Source organism: Eptatretus burgeri, chromosome 6, assembly GCF_056783735.1.
Source record: "Eptatretus burgeri isolate ZD-2024b chromosome 6, Ebu_testis_v1, whole genome shotgun sequence".
NCBI lineage: Eukaryota > Metazoa > Chordata > Myxini > Myxiniformes > Myxinidae > Eptatretus > Eptatretus burgeri.
In genome coordinates this window covers 35067869-35085750 of record NC_140966.1, presented here as the reverse complement: position 1 = coordinate 35085750, position 17882 = coordinate 35067869, and the positions used below count along the sequence as shown (strand labels likewise).

At 45.1% G+C, this 17882-nt stretch overlaps 1 protein-coding gene across 2 annotated transcripts in view; it reads right to left on the bottom strand.

The window, feature by feature from the left end:
* Nucleotides 1–17882, bottom strand: part of LOC147024532 (thromboxane-A synthase-like) — a 72584-nt gene that overhangs the window by 24122 nt on the left and 30580 nt on the right. For both annotated transcript variants that reach the window (XM_085884543.1, XM_085884544.1), the window contains 3 exons: nucleotides 11340–11456; nucleotides 5978–6066; nucleotides 3251–3399 (listed from right to left, as the gene is read on the bottom strand). In XM_085884543.1, the coding sequence (XP_085740669.1) occupies nucleotides 3251–3399; nucleotides 5978–6066; nucleotides 11340–11456 (355 nt within the window). The remainder of the gene's footprint in view (nucleotides 1–3250; nucleotides 3400–5977; nucleotides 6067–11339; nucleotides 11457–17882) is intronic.

Sequence of the window (17882 nt, the reverse complement as noted above, 5' to 3'; positions counted from 1 at the left end):
AGAGAGCCTTCTCTCAGAGTCAGCGTTATATACCAAAACTCCACCCTGCTGCGAAATGTCTCCTCACAGTGCACGCTAGGGCCACAAGGGGGTCTCCACCCGTCGGGGTTCCGCCAATAAAATACCCAAAGGGTTCCACTCACAGGCCCCATTATCAATGATTGAGGTCCCATGACTGAGACCCTGAGGCCTCATGTCTCCTCATCACAAGACCCTGATGAATCTCCATGCTACGATCACCGATCCCAAACTGAGGTCCTCACGAACCCTTACTCGGAGGCCTCCATGAATCTCCGAGTGGAATACATTCATCAATCCCAACCTTAGCAAAGAACAAATTACCACTTCACACACGCTGACAGACGATTCCCAACTCTGACGAGTTGAAAGGTGGGAGAGGGGTCATTCTCACTGAGGCATCCTGAGATGTGATGTTATCCCATGGCTGCAACAGGATTACAGAGGACAACTAGAATGGCACTCGGTAGAGCGCATATCTCAGCCAGGCTGAACAGTTTACGTTTTGCACCCCACTGATCGGCCGAATATGGATCTGGACCTGAACCAAAATCTAATCGGCTTGTTCTTGTCACCGAACTAACCTGTTCACCAAGTTTTGAAATATCATGCGACACAGTCTATCGTTTTTGGCTCCATTTCTCAATGGTGAAGAATCATTTACAAACTTAAAAAATTCTCTTATCCAGATCCGGATTCAGTTCTTCACCAAAATCGAATGAATTCTTCCTTGTCACCCACACAACATGTCCATCAAGTTTCATCCGAATCAGTCACAACTTTTAGAAACATAATTTTTTTTTTTGATACTGTTTTTAGCTCAATTACTCAGTGGTGAAGAATGACTTTAAAATTATTGGGTTTGGATCTGGATTTGGATCTTCAACAAAATTGAATTAACTCTTCATTGTTACACATCCAACCTCTCGAGTAAATTTGTCCAAATCCGTCCATAACTTTTTGAGATATCCTGTTGAGAGACAGACAGACAAACAGACAGCGGTGAAAACATAACCTCCATCCACCTTCGGTAGTGGAGGTAAAAAAACAAAAAAACAGAGACCTTTAAACTAATTACTGTGTATCAGAATCAGGCAACACCCATCCACTTGGGGTGATATTTAAAGACTCCTCACCTTGAACACACAATTAATACAGGAGGAAGTTCTAAAGCTACAGGAACATACATGTTTTCAGCAGCCTTAATATAGATATTTCCCCTTCCCAATAAATGTAACATCAGACATATAAAGTAGGTGGTTCTGTAACCATCGGCTTCCATAAATTGCTCATTAACCCAAGATGGTTAAATATCTAGAAATATCAATTTTCTTCTCCCTTCAGCAATTGTTTTTGGGCAGCTCCACATCTAGTGAGACCACTTTGTAGTAATGTATCATCTCGCTATTCTGGGAAAAACAATAACTCTCGCACTTTCAGCTAAGTCAGTCAGTCACAAGATCTCCACCGGATCATTGTTTATCATGCAGATACAGTAACGTTACCTTGAGGTCATTAACATCACTTTTGGAGAGTTTGGTGTTTCTTTCTTGACTACTTCTATTGTCGACAGTACGAGTTTCACGTATCCCTTTCAGAGTCTTCCAAACAGCTGATGCTGGAACGTGAGGTCCAGCTGCAATTGGCCACATGAAGGAGTTTTCACGAGCTAAGACTTTGAATTATCTATGCTTCTTCTGTGACATTTCCTTGCCAGAAGCCATATAGTATTCACCACTCTGCAGTGATATCACTGCCAACTGCTGAATTGTCCTTCTGCAGGCGTGGTACTTTCTGATTGGTTTCAAGATAACCAATCACGGTGTACTATCTCAACACATGACTGCACTTTGTGGGACATAATTTTTCCAGTCGACATGCAACTCCATCCCATCTTAGTTGCATTTTATATCAGATTTTTTTTCTCCATTTCCAGTATTGTGTAGGGTTCATTGTATAGGACTTACCTTGGCAGTGATATTCATGTCTCTGCTGGCTGTGAGTCAGAGGTCAATAGACGTCTGGGTCGGGCCTGGGGAGTCATGGATTCACTGGATAATGGGGTGTGGTGCTGCCGGTACCTGTGCGGGAGGAAGAAAGTCCGAGTCTTCAGGTCCTTGGTGCCTCCAGTCTTGCTCTATGGATGTAAGACTTGGACTCTGACCAAGGATCTGAGATGGAGACTTAATTCCTTTGGTACCAGGTCTCTTCTGAGAATCCTTGGCTATCGCTGGTCGGACTTTGCATCCAACGAGCGGTTGCTGAGAGAGACTCAAATAAGATTTGTTACCTGCATAGTCTGTGAGCATCAGCTGCGGCTGTATGGACATGTGGCTCGATTTCCTGACGCTGATCCTGCTCACCAGATTCTCTCAGCGAGGGAGTCTCGTGAGTGGAGGAGGCCAATGGGCCGACCACGTGCCTTGTGGTTGCAGCAGATTGATCGGCATCTCAAGGAGATGGGGATGGCCAGACGGAGGCCCCTGGAGTACTGGCGGAAAGTGGACGCAGCGACGCGCTGCTCTGGTGCATGCTCCCATACCTGACTTGATTGGCAAACAATCTGTATGTAAACAGACTAAACCTCGAGCACAATATGGAACTGCAAAACCATGAGCAATAGCCTGGATCAGCACACACACAAGCTTAGTGTTGGCTTAGCAGTTAAGGTGGTTGGCTTGGGATCTTAGGGTCCTGAGTTTGAGCCCCTGTCAGCTGTTGAATTAACACCAGGTGGGGCTGACTCAGTCTGTCATCCTTCTGAGGTTGGTGAAAAGAAGAGCAGTGTACTGGTAATAGGGGCACAGCATCAGTGGCATTAGTACTGGTGTACTGATAATAGTGCCCTCAACCAATGATGCTGCATGCAGCTGTGTGCAACATTTGAAGGAGGAGGGGGAGGATGAGGAGGAGGGGAGGAGGGGAAGCATGCCCACATGCACACACACACACACACACACACAAGTGTAAGGAAAGGTGGGAATGGAAATGAGACATTTCGATGAGAATCGAGATTGATACTTTTGAAGAATAATTTTTGAAGTAAGGTCTTTTGAGCAGAGTACTACATCCACCCACATAAAGAAAAGCAGAACCTCAAATTAAGAGGAGAAAGATAACTTGAAATAATTCCTCACCTCCATCTCCCACATCTACCCTTTCCCCCAATTAACCCAAATATATTTGAGATAATTTATGGATTGCTCCAATTGTTCCAAAGTTCACAACTTACGTATCAAGTACAAAATTGGTCGGAAGATTGTTGCACGAAAGAACAACTGAGCATGATGAACAAATGGATGGTTTGTCTGCTTCTGTGAATCGAGCTGTATGCCGAAACCAACACTTGCAATCACATCCATTGTGAGATTACCAAAAATCCTGGGGGGGGGGGGGGGGCAAAGAGGGTGCAGCAAACCAGGACTTGATTGTACGCAACATTTCGTACTCATTTGTGATGTCGTACCAAAAGTAAAGAGACTGAAGCAAACATCATGACTTACTTAATGGAGGGCATCAAAATGATTCACCATTACCAAGGACAGACAAGGAAAACGAGGTGCATGAGGAGGCCACTCAGCTCATCAAATTCATGTCATCCCCACATTCCAGAGATCAACAGAAATCATGAGGGGGAGGGGGGTCTGCAGAATTGAGCTTGTACTTTAAGGTCATCCTACTGCCCTACTGAGAATCAAGAGAGCTCAGTGACGTCAGTTCTGAAATGAAAGTAAAGTTAGCTTGCAAACACGGTAAAGGTACTTAAAGGAGCCGTTGTAGAGACTTGTAAGTGATTCTGAAGTACGGCTGATGCACCTTCAGTTCGGCTTTCACGATGCAATTTTTATTAATATTTACATCCTCCTGGCATCAAAGAATGAGATGGATTGTTTGGTGTGCCATCTGAGGGCGTAGCTTTGGACAAGGGGGATCCAAGATTCAAACCCCATATTATATGTTGATTTGTCCATTGTCTACTCAGGACTACTACAACAGGGGGTGCAGTCACGTGCGCCTCGCCACACAGTCGTACCGACTGCGCAATGCAGCACAGTCACGCATGCCAGAGCATAACATAATGCATGCTGTGCCACCAGGTGCTGACACATGCACCCGCACTGCACTATGCCATCATGCACACCACACTGTGCAGGGCAGACATGCGCTCTGTGCTGTTCGTTCACATCCAGCACAGCACGCGGTGCAGTTTCACGGTCATATACTCTTAATGGATGACACCATGGGATCGTTAACGTCCAAAAACTAATCCTAGCAGATGGGATGTCCAATTTAATGTCCATATTAGGATCGGTGCACCCACTGAAGCAACACCCTACTTGCAAAGAACCAGGGTGACAGTTTTTCGCGGGGCCTCAAATTAAATCGAGACGAAACAGCTAAAAAAATAAGGACGCTACATCGGAGCTATCCTATAAGCCCAACCTTGTGGTGAGGACCCCAAATTGGCATCACGGACGTTGTGGTGTATGAAGGCAACGGTTATGGGTTTGATATTTAATGCCTTCGGATCCTGAGCTATTTTGACAATATAATTACCAAAATGATGTGTGTAGATTTCAAAAAAATTACCCAGCTGGTCTATCAATGAAAGAGTTTTATGCCTTGTCTGGCTACCTCTACCACCGAAAGTGGATGAAGGTTGTTTTCACGTCTGTCTGTCTGTCTGTCTGTCTGTCTGTCTGTCTGTGAGCAGGATATCTCAAAAAGTTGTGGACGGATTCAAACAAAATTTGGTGCACATGTTCGGTGTGTGACAAGAAAGATTGATTCGATTTTGGTGAATGAACAGACGCAGATACTAGAAGGTTAAAAGTGATTCTTCACCATTGAGAGATGGAGCTAAAAACGATATATGGCGTGATTTTTTTTTAAGTTGTTGACGAATTATGACAAAACTCGGTAGATTTGTTGGTTAGGGGACAAGAACAAGCTGATTCGATTTTGGTTCAGGTCTGGATTCAGATCCGGCCTATCAATGGCATACAAAATGTGCGCTGGTCACCTTGGCGGAGGTATGCACTCCACCGCGTGTTATTCTAGGTACCCTCACCAAAGGAGAGGGTATTGTATTTGGGTCCGTTTGTCTGTCTGTTTGTTTGTTTGTTCACACAGAACTTTCGTGTTTATCTTCGCAACCACTTGTCAGATTGAGACTAAATTTTCACCATTGGTGCGACTACTCATGAAGGATTTTCAACATAATTTTTTTTCATTACGTCATCAGTCACGTGATGCAGCAGCAATATTGTTTAAAAAAAAATAAAACCTTCAAAAATCTCCTTCTCTGAAGTGACTGAACAAATCGAGGCGAAACTTTACACGTCTGGCCGCCTGACCATGAGGAACAAAAGTTTCACACATATATCATCATAGGTCACATGGTTTCAGCCATATTGGATTTACCCTAAAACCTTCTAAAAAATACACCACTCGAAAGAAGTTCTGATGAGGTTCTGCAATCTCCGATTGCTCTTTTTCTTGTTTTACCTGTAATGCTGCAGTCTCCGCTTCTAAATTGTGATGGTAAAAAAAAACCACTCTTTCTAATGAAGGGCTAATGTTAGCCACAACTCATTTCCCATGGGAAGTAGGATACTCTCATTACCTTTTGTGATTGATAAAATCCATTGTTTGTCATTTCTACCAAAGCAGACCAGCACTATCCTTCACACATACCGTTATGAAAAGGCAGCTCAACAAAATCCCCCAAACAAAATGAAACAAAATTCATGAACAGTGGGCCGAGCAAGCCCAATAACAGCCCAATAATAAATGTAAGTGATAGTATCACTGCAACGGTGTGCCCTGAAGTTTACTCAGTATCCGGATACATTAACAGTGTATTGTGAGGCTAACCTTGATTTCAGTTGCAATGATAACTTGAAACACTTAAAAAACATGAATGCCAATGTGTGAATACTCCGATTGAAAATCAAACCTCCACATATCGACACCCTTTCCCGAGATCGCATGCTTCTCCAGATTTTGAAGCAATACATCTCCAACTTGTGTTATCAATGGCACCATCTGCGGGAGGAGTTGCATATGTGGGTGATGTTAAATGTCAAAAATTATAAGTGCCTCATTCACTACATCCGCTTTATGGGCAAGCTAGATCAACCTGTAATTGGTTATTGAAACAACCAAAGTAATATTAAAAAAAAAAATTAAAATCTACTTTATCTGGAGAATCGACAAGACTTAATTTTACAGGGTTTAAAAAAATAAGGCTCATGAAGGAGTTATTGTGAACAATATGTGTTGGGCTTTGAGGGAAAATGCGGGTTTATTTCATTAACAAACTTTTCATACATTTTTAACAGCGAATGTTCAACATTTTACCACTTGATACATTTAAACCAAAATTGAAAATCATTACAAACAGGAAACTTCCTGTTTTTAGCAACATCATAAAGGACACAAACAACAGGTACAAGAACTAATGTAACGTGTTAGATAGGGTGGTGTGAAAGACACTGCATCAAACGCGGTAAACTTCTGAAACATTTTATTTTTTTTTTCTTCAACCTTTAAAATCTTCATTATATTTCATTTGAATCATACACTTGAACACTGGAGAACACACAATGCCTTTTTGTCACTTCCAAAAACCTTCAGTTTAGCATTACTTACACAAAATATTGTTACGGCTGTGGAAATTCGCATGACACCATAAAGGGCCCGTAGGTGAGAGATCTCTAAGTACATGTGTAGTTAGCCCCAAACCCGTTGTATAGAGGGAATTTATGTGATTCATCCGGGCTGCGATGCTTTGAGATAGCCGTTTTTCTGTTCTATCTTTATTTTGAACCAACCACGCTCCAACCCTCGGACAACAACAACGCCAACAGCGACGACCTTTACCTTCACAACTCAATCCCACATCATCGCATCACCGCCATTCCCAAATGGCACCATAACCATCAAACCACCACCGAAAACCCTCCACCACCTTCACCTCTCTCCTTCTACGGCCATTCCCGCACCACCTGTGAACACTGAGCGTCGAGCTGTCACGGGCCCGTTCGGCGATTGGTGCCGAGTGCACAGAGCCGCGAGCGCAAGTAGCGGCCTTTCCGAGGGAGAATTCGGATCAAGAACGCTACACGCCCACTTCCCCTCCGTCCAATTAGCAAGCGCGGAGCGGCTTGGCCCCGCCTCCAGGCGCGTCTGTGTGAAATCGATATATGCAAATTCTAGGATCAGGGGAGATTCACGCCCCCTTTCCTCCGACCAATGGGCGAGCGTGGCTCCGCCCCCGAGGTCATCCTGATCCGGATATTTGCATATTGTTTTCTCCTGCCGGCCGATAAAACGGCGAGCACAAGGCGAATCAGGGCGGTGTCAGCCGAGTCGGGTGGAGAGTTGAGTCGAGTCGGGTGCAGAGTGAGTCGAGTCATTGGTGTGGCAGAGAGTCAAGTCGGGTGGCGAAGTCATCGGTGTGGCAGAGAGTTGCATTCTGGAGTCGGCCGAGAAGAGTTGCGGGAAGAGGCAAAGGAGCTCGGGTCCGAGGCGAGAAGGACGGCGGTCGGCGACGAGGTTGCGGTGTGGGGGATCGCTCGTCTCGTCGCGGGACCCAAGCCAGCCAGCCATTCTCCTCCCCCAGAGCATCAACAATTCCCCCTTTCCCCCGTGCTGAGATAGTGCAAAAAGGGGCCCCGTTCCCACCGCACTCCAAATGTCGTGCCAATGAAACCCGCCAAGGAGCACAAAGTCGGGGCACAGCCACGCGGCCACATCTGCAGCTCGTCCGCCAACACGTCACGAAGATGCGGATAGGACCCCCCCGGTCTCGTGGGCCTGGCCGCTCCTTCAGGTCACGCGGGAATATTGGCCTACAGGCCCGTCTGCCCCCATGTCTATGAGGGTGGCTTCTTTCCTTTGCTTTTGAGTAAATGTGTGTTGGCGCCGTCTGTAAAGTAGAACTGTATAAGTGTTGCCGTGTGTGGGCGTAGTCGGTAGTAACTCTGCGTCGTTGTTGCTTTTGTTTTTTTTTGCTATATGTGCATTTTGACTATTTGGCTGTATATGTGTACTTTCCGCGTGCCGGGAAATAAATGTGCTTTGTGCGAACTGTTTTCCCGTTTCGCTTCGTCTTTTCTTTATTGACCCTCCATCCTGCTTCACGTAAAGGGTTCATAGTGGGCTTAAGACACCCTGTAATTAATCGGAACCGTCGAGGCCGACGATAACACGCTCAGTTATCACTGTAGCACGGAACGGACCGCTTAAGCGGTTCGTGTCCGGAGTCGGCCTGTGGCGTGGTACGATCGCCCGGTCGACCATCCGCGCAGGTACTTAGGTAGATCGAATTTGGCGAGCAACCCTATCCTACGCGGGTGGGCAATTGGCACGGTCGTGGTGGGGTTAAACCCCCACCCGTGACTAGCTCCCGGCGTTGTTCCGAGAGGGTCACGACTGAATTGTCCGTCCGGTGGGCGACGCGGTCACGATTCGAGTGACGTGGCCGTCCGCACGCTGGCGGGCGCGAATTCGCAACAATATTATGCCATCAGCAGGGGCTACCTCGCGCTTCCTAGCTGGGTGAGCTTTTTCTGGCAGTGGTTTCAGAATGTGTTGGACATTCAAAAGCGATGGAGTTATTGGCCTCATGGTGGTTACCTTTTGCCTGAGGCCAGCAGTGAGAAGAGGTGTGTGAGAAGGAAAACTGTGTGAGAGGAGACCACCATGAATATCTGAAGGAATTTCCTATTGCTGGAGAGAGTCACAAATATGTGTGTGTCTGGGCAACTTTGTGTACCTATTAGGATAGGCCCTCCTGCCAGCCACTGGAAAGATTAAATAATATTATATGGTCAGGATTTACCTGAATATATTATCTACCTATAATTCCAGCAGTGTGTCTGTGTGTGTGTGTGTGTGTGTGTGTGTGTGTGTATGTGTGTGTGTGTGTGTGTGTGTGTGTGTGTGTGTGTGTGTGTGTGTGTGACCACTGTTTCTCGACAACCACTGGTCCGATATAATTGAAACTTGCTCGCTATATTGCTGGGGCCCTGTGGATGTGCCTTTTCAAGGTTTGATATTAATCGGATAAGTGGTTCCCAAGTTATGGCCATTTATTTACCAACAAATGAAACGACACGTTGCTGCGTAGGCGTGGCTGGAGATCCTCAGCCGCGTTCCCCATTACAGGTTACAACGTATGGACTTCCGGAAAGTGATGACCATGTATTCTATTAATTTCTCGATTTCTTATGTGCATTTATAGATAAACACAATGCCGCAATCCAGTCGTCGTTTACGAGAGCGAAGGAACGGCCTGTGTGGTTTTGTTTGAAAGGTTTTTTTTAATTATTATTATCTTTTTTGCACGTATGTTTTTTTTCTCTCTCTTTCTCTCTCTTCTCTTCTCTTTGTGTTTTTCCTCGCGATGACATTGGGAAAAGGCAAAATACGTTGGCGCTAATTGAATAATTGGCCATTAAAACTAAATTGCGAATAATCGTAACTGCGATGTGCGAACTTCCGGGCCACGCACGAACGGGCACGCAAGAGCGAAGGAACGGCTTGTGTGGTTGTTGTTTCTGGCTCACGGTTTGAAAGTTTTTTTTTTATTTTTGCACGTACAGCCACGCACGTATGAGCACATACTCGTATCTTAAACTGGATGAAGAGGACCCTACACTTAGTTTTGCCCAAGTGCCCATTCTGGCTCTCTGCAGCCTTGCCTGCGGGGCAGCGGCAGCACAACCTGACCCCGCATCCCAATATATATTTTATAGCAGCCTTTGGTGGCCTCAAAACGGACGTCAAAGCCAACGTGTGGTCGCTTATAACCTTGCCCAGATTCTGAAATTCACCCAAAATTTGGGGCCTCCAGATGCTATGGATCGGCCATGAAAGAGAAATGTACAAACACACAAACAAACAAACACTTGAAAATATTGATAAGATTTGACGCCATCTTGACCAATCAAATGCGTCCCTCATGCTCTCAGCATTGGGGAATGTCAAGATTCAGACAAAATTGTGGCTCGTAGGAAATATAGATTGTGCTGGGAAATGCAAAGCAAGAGTTGAAAAGACCCTTCCCATGCCCTTTTTCTTAAGACTGCGTGAGTGTAAGGTGTTCTATGAACTCTCTAGTTAGTAGATGTTAAAGGTTCCAAGGTGCTTTATGAGAAAAGTATGTGAGGTATCACCTACACAATGCACCCTGGATTCCGAATTCAAAATTCCTGCCACCAGCAGTCAAGGATCAGCCCAGCCGGGAAAGACTTGGACCAAAAGCCTTCCTCTGCTCATCGCACAAGAAGGTGGCAATACTTTGGATTGTTAAATAAGTAGTGTTAGGCTCTTGGTGGAATAAAATTTCAGGAACATTCGAGAAATAGCAATTCTGTTCGCAAATTCCTGATTTTATTTAAATATGGTCGTCGCACAACTGGTGTTGAATGGCCAAAATTTTGGGCAGTGTTCAAAATGTAAAGGCAAATGGAAGCGACTGTAGGGCACGTTGAAAATATGTAACAATGTCGTTTCGAGGACAACCTTGCATTTATTTTTCCTCTCATTTTAGCCCCTCCACCCACAATCCCCTTCCCATCCTCACATCACTCCACCCAAACTACTCAACCAAGCAATTTGAACGAGATCCAAATTTAACTGAATTCGGACAAAGGTGTCGAAGCATTTTACAACTGTTTGAGTATTTTATTGATAAAATTGGCCCTTCTTCTGTTGATACCAAAATTTTATTGATCACAAGGGGCTGACAAGATGGTCTAGACTCGAGAGGTATGCAAACTCCACTCTAAGATGTCTAGCCTGGGTTTGAATCCCGACTCAGCTGTAAACTGTCATCCCGGTGTTTCACCGACTGGGTGAATCATCAATGTGTGTGCCGTCCCTCCGATGGACGTTAAACTGGATGTCCCATCCACCAGCATTCATTGGTGGACATTAAAGATCACATGGTGCTCTTCACGAAGAGGTGAGCTATTGCTAGCACCATGAACACATCACAAATTCCTGCCATGCCTACAGAGGGCATTTCATGAGTGGCACAGCTGCACCCTCAGTCAATGATGCTACCCCACAGCCTCGTGCTACATACAAATGAAGAAGATTGAGCACAAGGTATCTGAGTATGCCTGTTGTACGTAATATGTGCAAACTTTTGACTTCTGGCAATGCGAAGCAAGAAGCATACACTATTTAACTCACACATACATTAAATGATGAGTTTGAACAATCATGTATTCGTTTTAGACCAAGGCACAACTGTGACACGCTTCAGGGTGTGGAGCCGAAGCTGGAGCCTTTCTGTAGAGACTCACCTCTTTCAATTTGGAACTTGTGAAGGTTGGTGAAAGGATGGTGCGCACACGTTTCCAGTCAGAGCCTCCCAACATGAGCACACTGTCAGAGAGTGGCTTGGTGACAAGTGGAAAATTCTGGCACATCATCAGCCAAATACATGTCAGTGGGATGTGATAATCGCATGGAACCACATTTTACATGATTGAAGCATACCTTCTTCTAACATCTGTGTTATTCTTGTACATATCAGAAAATGCTGGCTTTTCTTATCCACTTCCTCCTGTCATACCCCACATTACATTTCCTTAATTTTCCCCTTCTTATTATTGGGAAATTCTATGCACCCTTTCAAAATTTGTCACCTTTTGTTGTCTTATAGCCTGGAATTAAATTACATTAAATCAGACTTTCTCCCCCTGTATTTACACATCGTAACCCACAACTTTCAAGTGAAAAACAAGTTCCACAAATTTCAGAAAGTTAATTAAAAATACAAAACGAGAATATCTTGGTTGAATAAGTGTCCACCCCCCCCCCACCCTGAATTAATACTTGGTGGAAGCATCTTTGACAGCAATTACAGCTGTGAGTCTGTTGAGATAGGTCTCAACCAACTTTGCACACCTTGATTGGGCAATATTTTCCCATTCTTCTGCACAAAACTGTTCAAGCTCAATCAAATTATGCGGGGAGCATTGATGGACAGTAATCTTCAAGTCATGCATCGGATTTCCGATTGGATCGAGGTCAGGGCTTTGACTGGGCCACTCAAGGACATTTCTCTTTTTGTTCCTTTGCCAAGGGGCTGACAGAATGGTCTATGACTCGAGACTCCAGAGTTATGCACATCTTGGTTTCAGCAGACCACAAAACTTTTTGCCACACGGCTTTAGAATCTCCGGAGTGGTTTTTTACATACCGCAAACAGGACTCAAGGTGGGCTTTTTTGAGTACTGGCTTCCTTCTTGCCACCCGACCATACAGGCCAGACTTGTGGAGTGCTTGGGATATTGTTGTCACATGCACACAGTGAACAGTCTTTGCCGTAAAGGTCTGCAGCTCTTTCAAAGTTGCCATTGGCCTCTTGGTCGTCTTTCTGATGAGCCTCCTCCTTGCCCGGTCATTCAGTATGGAGGGACGGCTTAATTTAGGCAGAGTCTTGATGGTACCATATACCTTCTACTTCTTAATGATTGTCTTGACTGTGCTCCAAAGGATATTCAAGGTCTTTGTAATATTTTTTTATAGCCATCTTTTGATCCGTGCCTTTCCACAACTTTATCTTCACGGTCTTTTGAAAGCTCCTTGGGCTCATGGTTGAGTCTTTGCTGTGAAATGCACTACCCAGCAGAGGAAACCTACAAGAACAGCTGATTTTATTCTGAAATGATCCGAATCACGACAATTTAACACAGGTGGAGGCCAATTAACTTGGTACGTGATTTTGAAGGTGATTGGTTACACCTGAGATAATTTACAATTGCTATTATAAGGGGGGGGGGGTGAACACTTCTCCAACCAAGATATTCTAGTGTTGTACTTTTAATTAATTTTCGGAAATGTATGGAATTTGTTTTTCACTTCGAAGTTGTGGGTTATGATGTGTAAATAAAGGTGGGAAAAGTCTGATTGAATGCAATTTAATTCCAGGCTATAAGGTAACAAAAGGTGAAAAATTGAAAGGGGGTGTAGACTTTCGACAGGCAATGTATATATTTTAACTGAGAATCTTATACTTTAATGGAGTGGCCATCAACACGACAGTGACCGGAAAGACATGACCGACCATCAACAACAATCTTTTAGACCTGGCGATGACGCGCAGCGTCAAGTCTCGAGTCACTGTCACATTCATCCCCGACCAATGCTATAAGCACCACAGAATCCCAACCATCGGTCGTTGTGCAGTCAACATCAGAGGTTAGCCTGCATCATGTATACCTTAGGCTGCAATGAGTGGATCTCTTGCAATTTACATCTTACCTCCGACTTAAAATGTTTAAATTTATTGCAGATGGCATGCCAAATCAACCCAAGGCCAAATCAACCCAATCAACCCATGAGAAACACCTCTTTTCTGGCCTTAATCAAAGGGCCTTTTCTGGCCTTCGCCAAGAAACACTCGGAAGGTCTTTTCTGGGAGAAACACTCTTTGTGGAAGTTCTTTTCTGGGAGAAACACTCTTTGTGAGACTCGGGATTGCTTTGCGTATTTGCGCAGTCGCAGAAGAACGTCAAATTCTTTGTTTTAATAAAAATTGCAGAAAAGACCTTCACACAAATTGGATTTCAGAACTGGAAGAAAGCAAATATCAGGCTGAAGGAACATGGTCAGAGTCATGCACAAAACAGAAACAGTCCTAAAGCTGAAACCTTTGAGAAGGACTGGGTGTGCATCTTAATCAAGCATTGAGGGAAGACCAGTGAAGACACAGAAAGGGGCTGAATGCAGCACATCATTGGCTGATGAGGGCATGGCTGTGCTTGTGATGCAACACCCCTGTCGGTGAGGGCAGGAATTTAGAATTTGGCCAGAGTGCCGGTGATTGCTTGCCGACTCTTCGCGAAGGACACCGTGGAATCTATAATGCTCACAAATGAATGCTGCCAGACAGTAGGACGCCCAGTGTCCATCCAAGGGACAGCACACACATTGCTGCCTCTCCATGCCTCGAAGACACCAGGATGATGGCTTGGCGGTGTGCTGAGATTCAAGCCCAGGCGAGACGGCTTAGAGGTGAGCGTGATGACGACGCTGAAAGCAATTGGTTTCAGAAAATTACACTCAGAGGGAACAACATTCCTGAAATAGGTGACTGGATCATCCAGAAGCAATCTATGAGTGTCACCCGAGATGGTTAAGGAGCTTATGATAAAGACGGGTCTTTCTGTTCTACGATCAGTCCTGGCTGAAGTGAAGGAAGCAGGTTGGTAATCAATTATCGGTGATGACATGACTGATTTTACTGCAAAGAACAGTTAAATATATACACCGGATGGGTTGATGACAGCTCTCAAGTATACGAGGAATCACTGGAATTTGTTGAGGTGCCCGATATTAGCAGTGCAAACCACACAAAGGTTCTGAAACCGAGCTGTTCGGTGGAATCTAGGGCTAGATTGTCCAAATGTCCATCATTGTGCTGGAAAAGAGAAGCCCCTGTCAGCTGAGACCACTTTCCCTGACTTGATGGAATGTGAGATCAAGGTCTATGAGCAAGATTTCGTTGAAGTAATAAGTGTTGCTGAAGAGGATGGATGAAGGAGGTGACAATTGGAATGACAAATATGCAAGTGGCCGAGCCGAGTTAATGGAGGTAGTTCAGTCCATTATTCAGCTTGAAGCTGGCATATCATATCTTCTGTCTGGCAGAACAGGTATCAATAAAAAAAATACAAGGTAAGGATACATCCTTGTAGAATGCATTGAAGGCAGTCTCCTTTTTACCCTCCTTCTACCAACAAGATGAAATGAGGAGTTCCGCAAGCTCTACGATCATGTCATCGGGAAATCAGAGGGCTTAGCAGAGAGCCCGGTACCACTGAGGAGGACAGCTACACCAAAGAAAATTAACAAAAACACACAGCCACACAATTTCTCCTCTGCGGAGGACTACTTCTGCCAGAGGTTCGATGTCGTCCTTGACATTCTGGATCAAGAGCTTGACAAAAGTTTTGATCAAAAAGTCATGTGACTCCTCTCAGATTTCAAAATTTCTCAGGTAGGTTTCTCTTTGTAAAACTCGAGCAGAGCCTGATATTACTGCTATATGACCATGTCTTGGTAGGCCCCAGCAAAAAAATATGGGTTCCTCCCCACTGTCTGTCACCAGCACATGGGAGATGAGGATTGGTGAATGTTCTTGGGGACAGACACTCGTAAAGGCTTCATGGTGGACAATGGTGGCCACTACATGGTGGAGATGAATGTGGCCTAAGGGTTGTGATTGATGGAACCCCTGGGGGGTGAAAACCCTTATGAGGTGCGATTGGTGGAACCCGTCGGGTTTGTCATTGGTGGATGCCCTGCGAGTGGAGACTCTTGTTTCTCATGTGTGATGGAACCCCTGTGGATAGAGACCGGTATGTCCCATGATTAGTGATCCTTTAAAGGTGGGGACTTGCAGTTTTCCTCAGGGTGAGGTTGCATACCTTCCTTGCTGCACTGCCCAGTTCTTGTTTGTGAGTGCATCAATGTGTGTAGGTGTCGAAGGGGTGGGGGGGGGGGTATAGACTATCTACATGCGTCTTGTCCAGTTCCAGTGCTTCAAATTTATATAACTGGCATGGGATTAGCCCCCAATGGAACACAAACCAGTGACAACCTCTGTTTCAGCTTGTGAGAGCAGCTTCAGTTCAACCATCTTTGAAGTCTAGGTTTCAGCTGCCAATGGTATCCTCTTGGGTATTGTAGCTTCCTGTCTAGAGGTTTCCATCTACGTGACATTTGGTTTTCAGGAATGCAATTTGAGCTTAATCCATACAGAGACAAAATTTAAAAATATAATTGTGTTCAGCCACAATTGGTTTATTTTAAATTTAAAACAGTTTTCCTTATGTGTGGCATGGACAAAATGGCAAATGAACAGACTACACTCACTATAGAGCGCACGGTATAATAATTAAGCATTGAGGAGCTAGCTTTGAGTAGGAACCCTGCTTCACCACACCCATCACCTTTCCCAGGTGTCACCTCCTCCACTGACTCGTACACACACACACACACACACACACACACACACACACACACACACACACACACACACACACACACACACACACACACACACACACACACACACACACTGGTGATGTGGGATAAAATGTGAGCAACATTGAAGCAAATTTCACAGAAATTGATCTAAACATCAAAATTAGATTTGCAGACAATAATAAAGTTCTGCGCAAGAAATTAAAAAGCAAGTTTAATGACAGGTTCCAACATTGTATTGGAGAGAAAATTATAAATCATGACATAGTATGGAATCATAATTGAAAAAAAATTCCACTAAAATAACTGGAGTTGAGGAAGAATTGGAAAGTAATAAACGGAATAAATGGGGAGCTGGGAAGAGTAAACAGAAAAGTGGATTTATTTAGTAATCATCTGGAGCTCCATCACAAGAGTGGGCAAGTTAGTCTGCACTGGAAAGGAAAGAGGATCGTCCACATGACAGAGCAATGTGAGTAGGACCTAATGGGCAGAGTGCAGGGGTGAGCATCCTGGGAAGCCATGTAAGATCATCAGCCCGCACGCACAGTGCGACGATTCTCCATGCGTTCAACAAGGGATCTTGTTCAACAACCAACAACCGCCAACTACATTCTCAAACCTTCACCCGCCAACTACATTCTCAAACCTTCACACCCACACACCACATTCTTAAACCTTCACCCGCCAACTACATTCTCAAACCTTCACACCCACACACTACATTCTCAAACCTTCAACCACACACTACATTCTCAAACCTTCACCCGCACACTATATTCTCCAACCTTCACCCACACACCACATTCTCAAACATTCACACCCACACGCTCCACTCTCAAACCTTCACCCGCACACTATATTCTCCAACCTTCACCCACACACCACATTCTCAAACATTCACACCCACACACTACATTCTCAAACCTTCACCCGCACACTATATTCTCCAACCTTCACCCACACACCACATTCTCAAACATTCACACCCGCACACTACATTCTCAAACCTTCACCCGCACACTACATTCTCAAACCTTCACCCACAAACTACATTCTCAAACCTTCACCCGCACAGAACATTCTCAAACCTTCACCCGCACAGAACATTCTCAAACCTTCACCGCACACTACATTCTCAAACCTTCACCGCACACTACATTCTCAAACCTTCACCCGCATCCCACACACTCAAACCTTCACCCACACCCCACACACTCAAACCTTCACCCACACCCCACACACTCAAACCTTCACCCACACACTACATTCTCAAACCTTCACCCGCACCCCACACACTCAAACCTTCCCCTGCTCTCCTCACACCTCACACACTCAAACCTTCACCCGCACCCCACACACTCAAACCTTCACCCGAACCCCACACACTCAAACCTTGCCATGCTCTCCTCACACCCCACACACTCAAACCTTCACCCACACACTACATTCTCAAACCTTCACCCACACCCCAGACACTCAAACCTTCACCCGCACACTACATTCTCAAACTTTCACCTGCATCCCACACACTCAAACCTTCACCCACACCCCACACACTCAAACCTTCACCCGCACACTACATTCTCAAACCTTCACCCGCACCCCACACACTCAAACCTTCACCCACACCCCACACACTCAAACCTTCCCCTGCTCCCCTCACACCCCACACACTCAAACCTTCACCCGCACACTACATTCTCAAACCTTCACCCACACACCACATTCTCAAACATTCACACCCACACACCACATTCTCAAACCTTCACCCGCACACGACATTCTCAAACCTTCACCCACACACCATATTCTCAAACCTTCACACCCGCACACTACATTCTCAAACA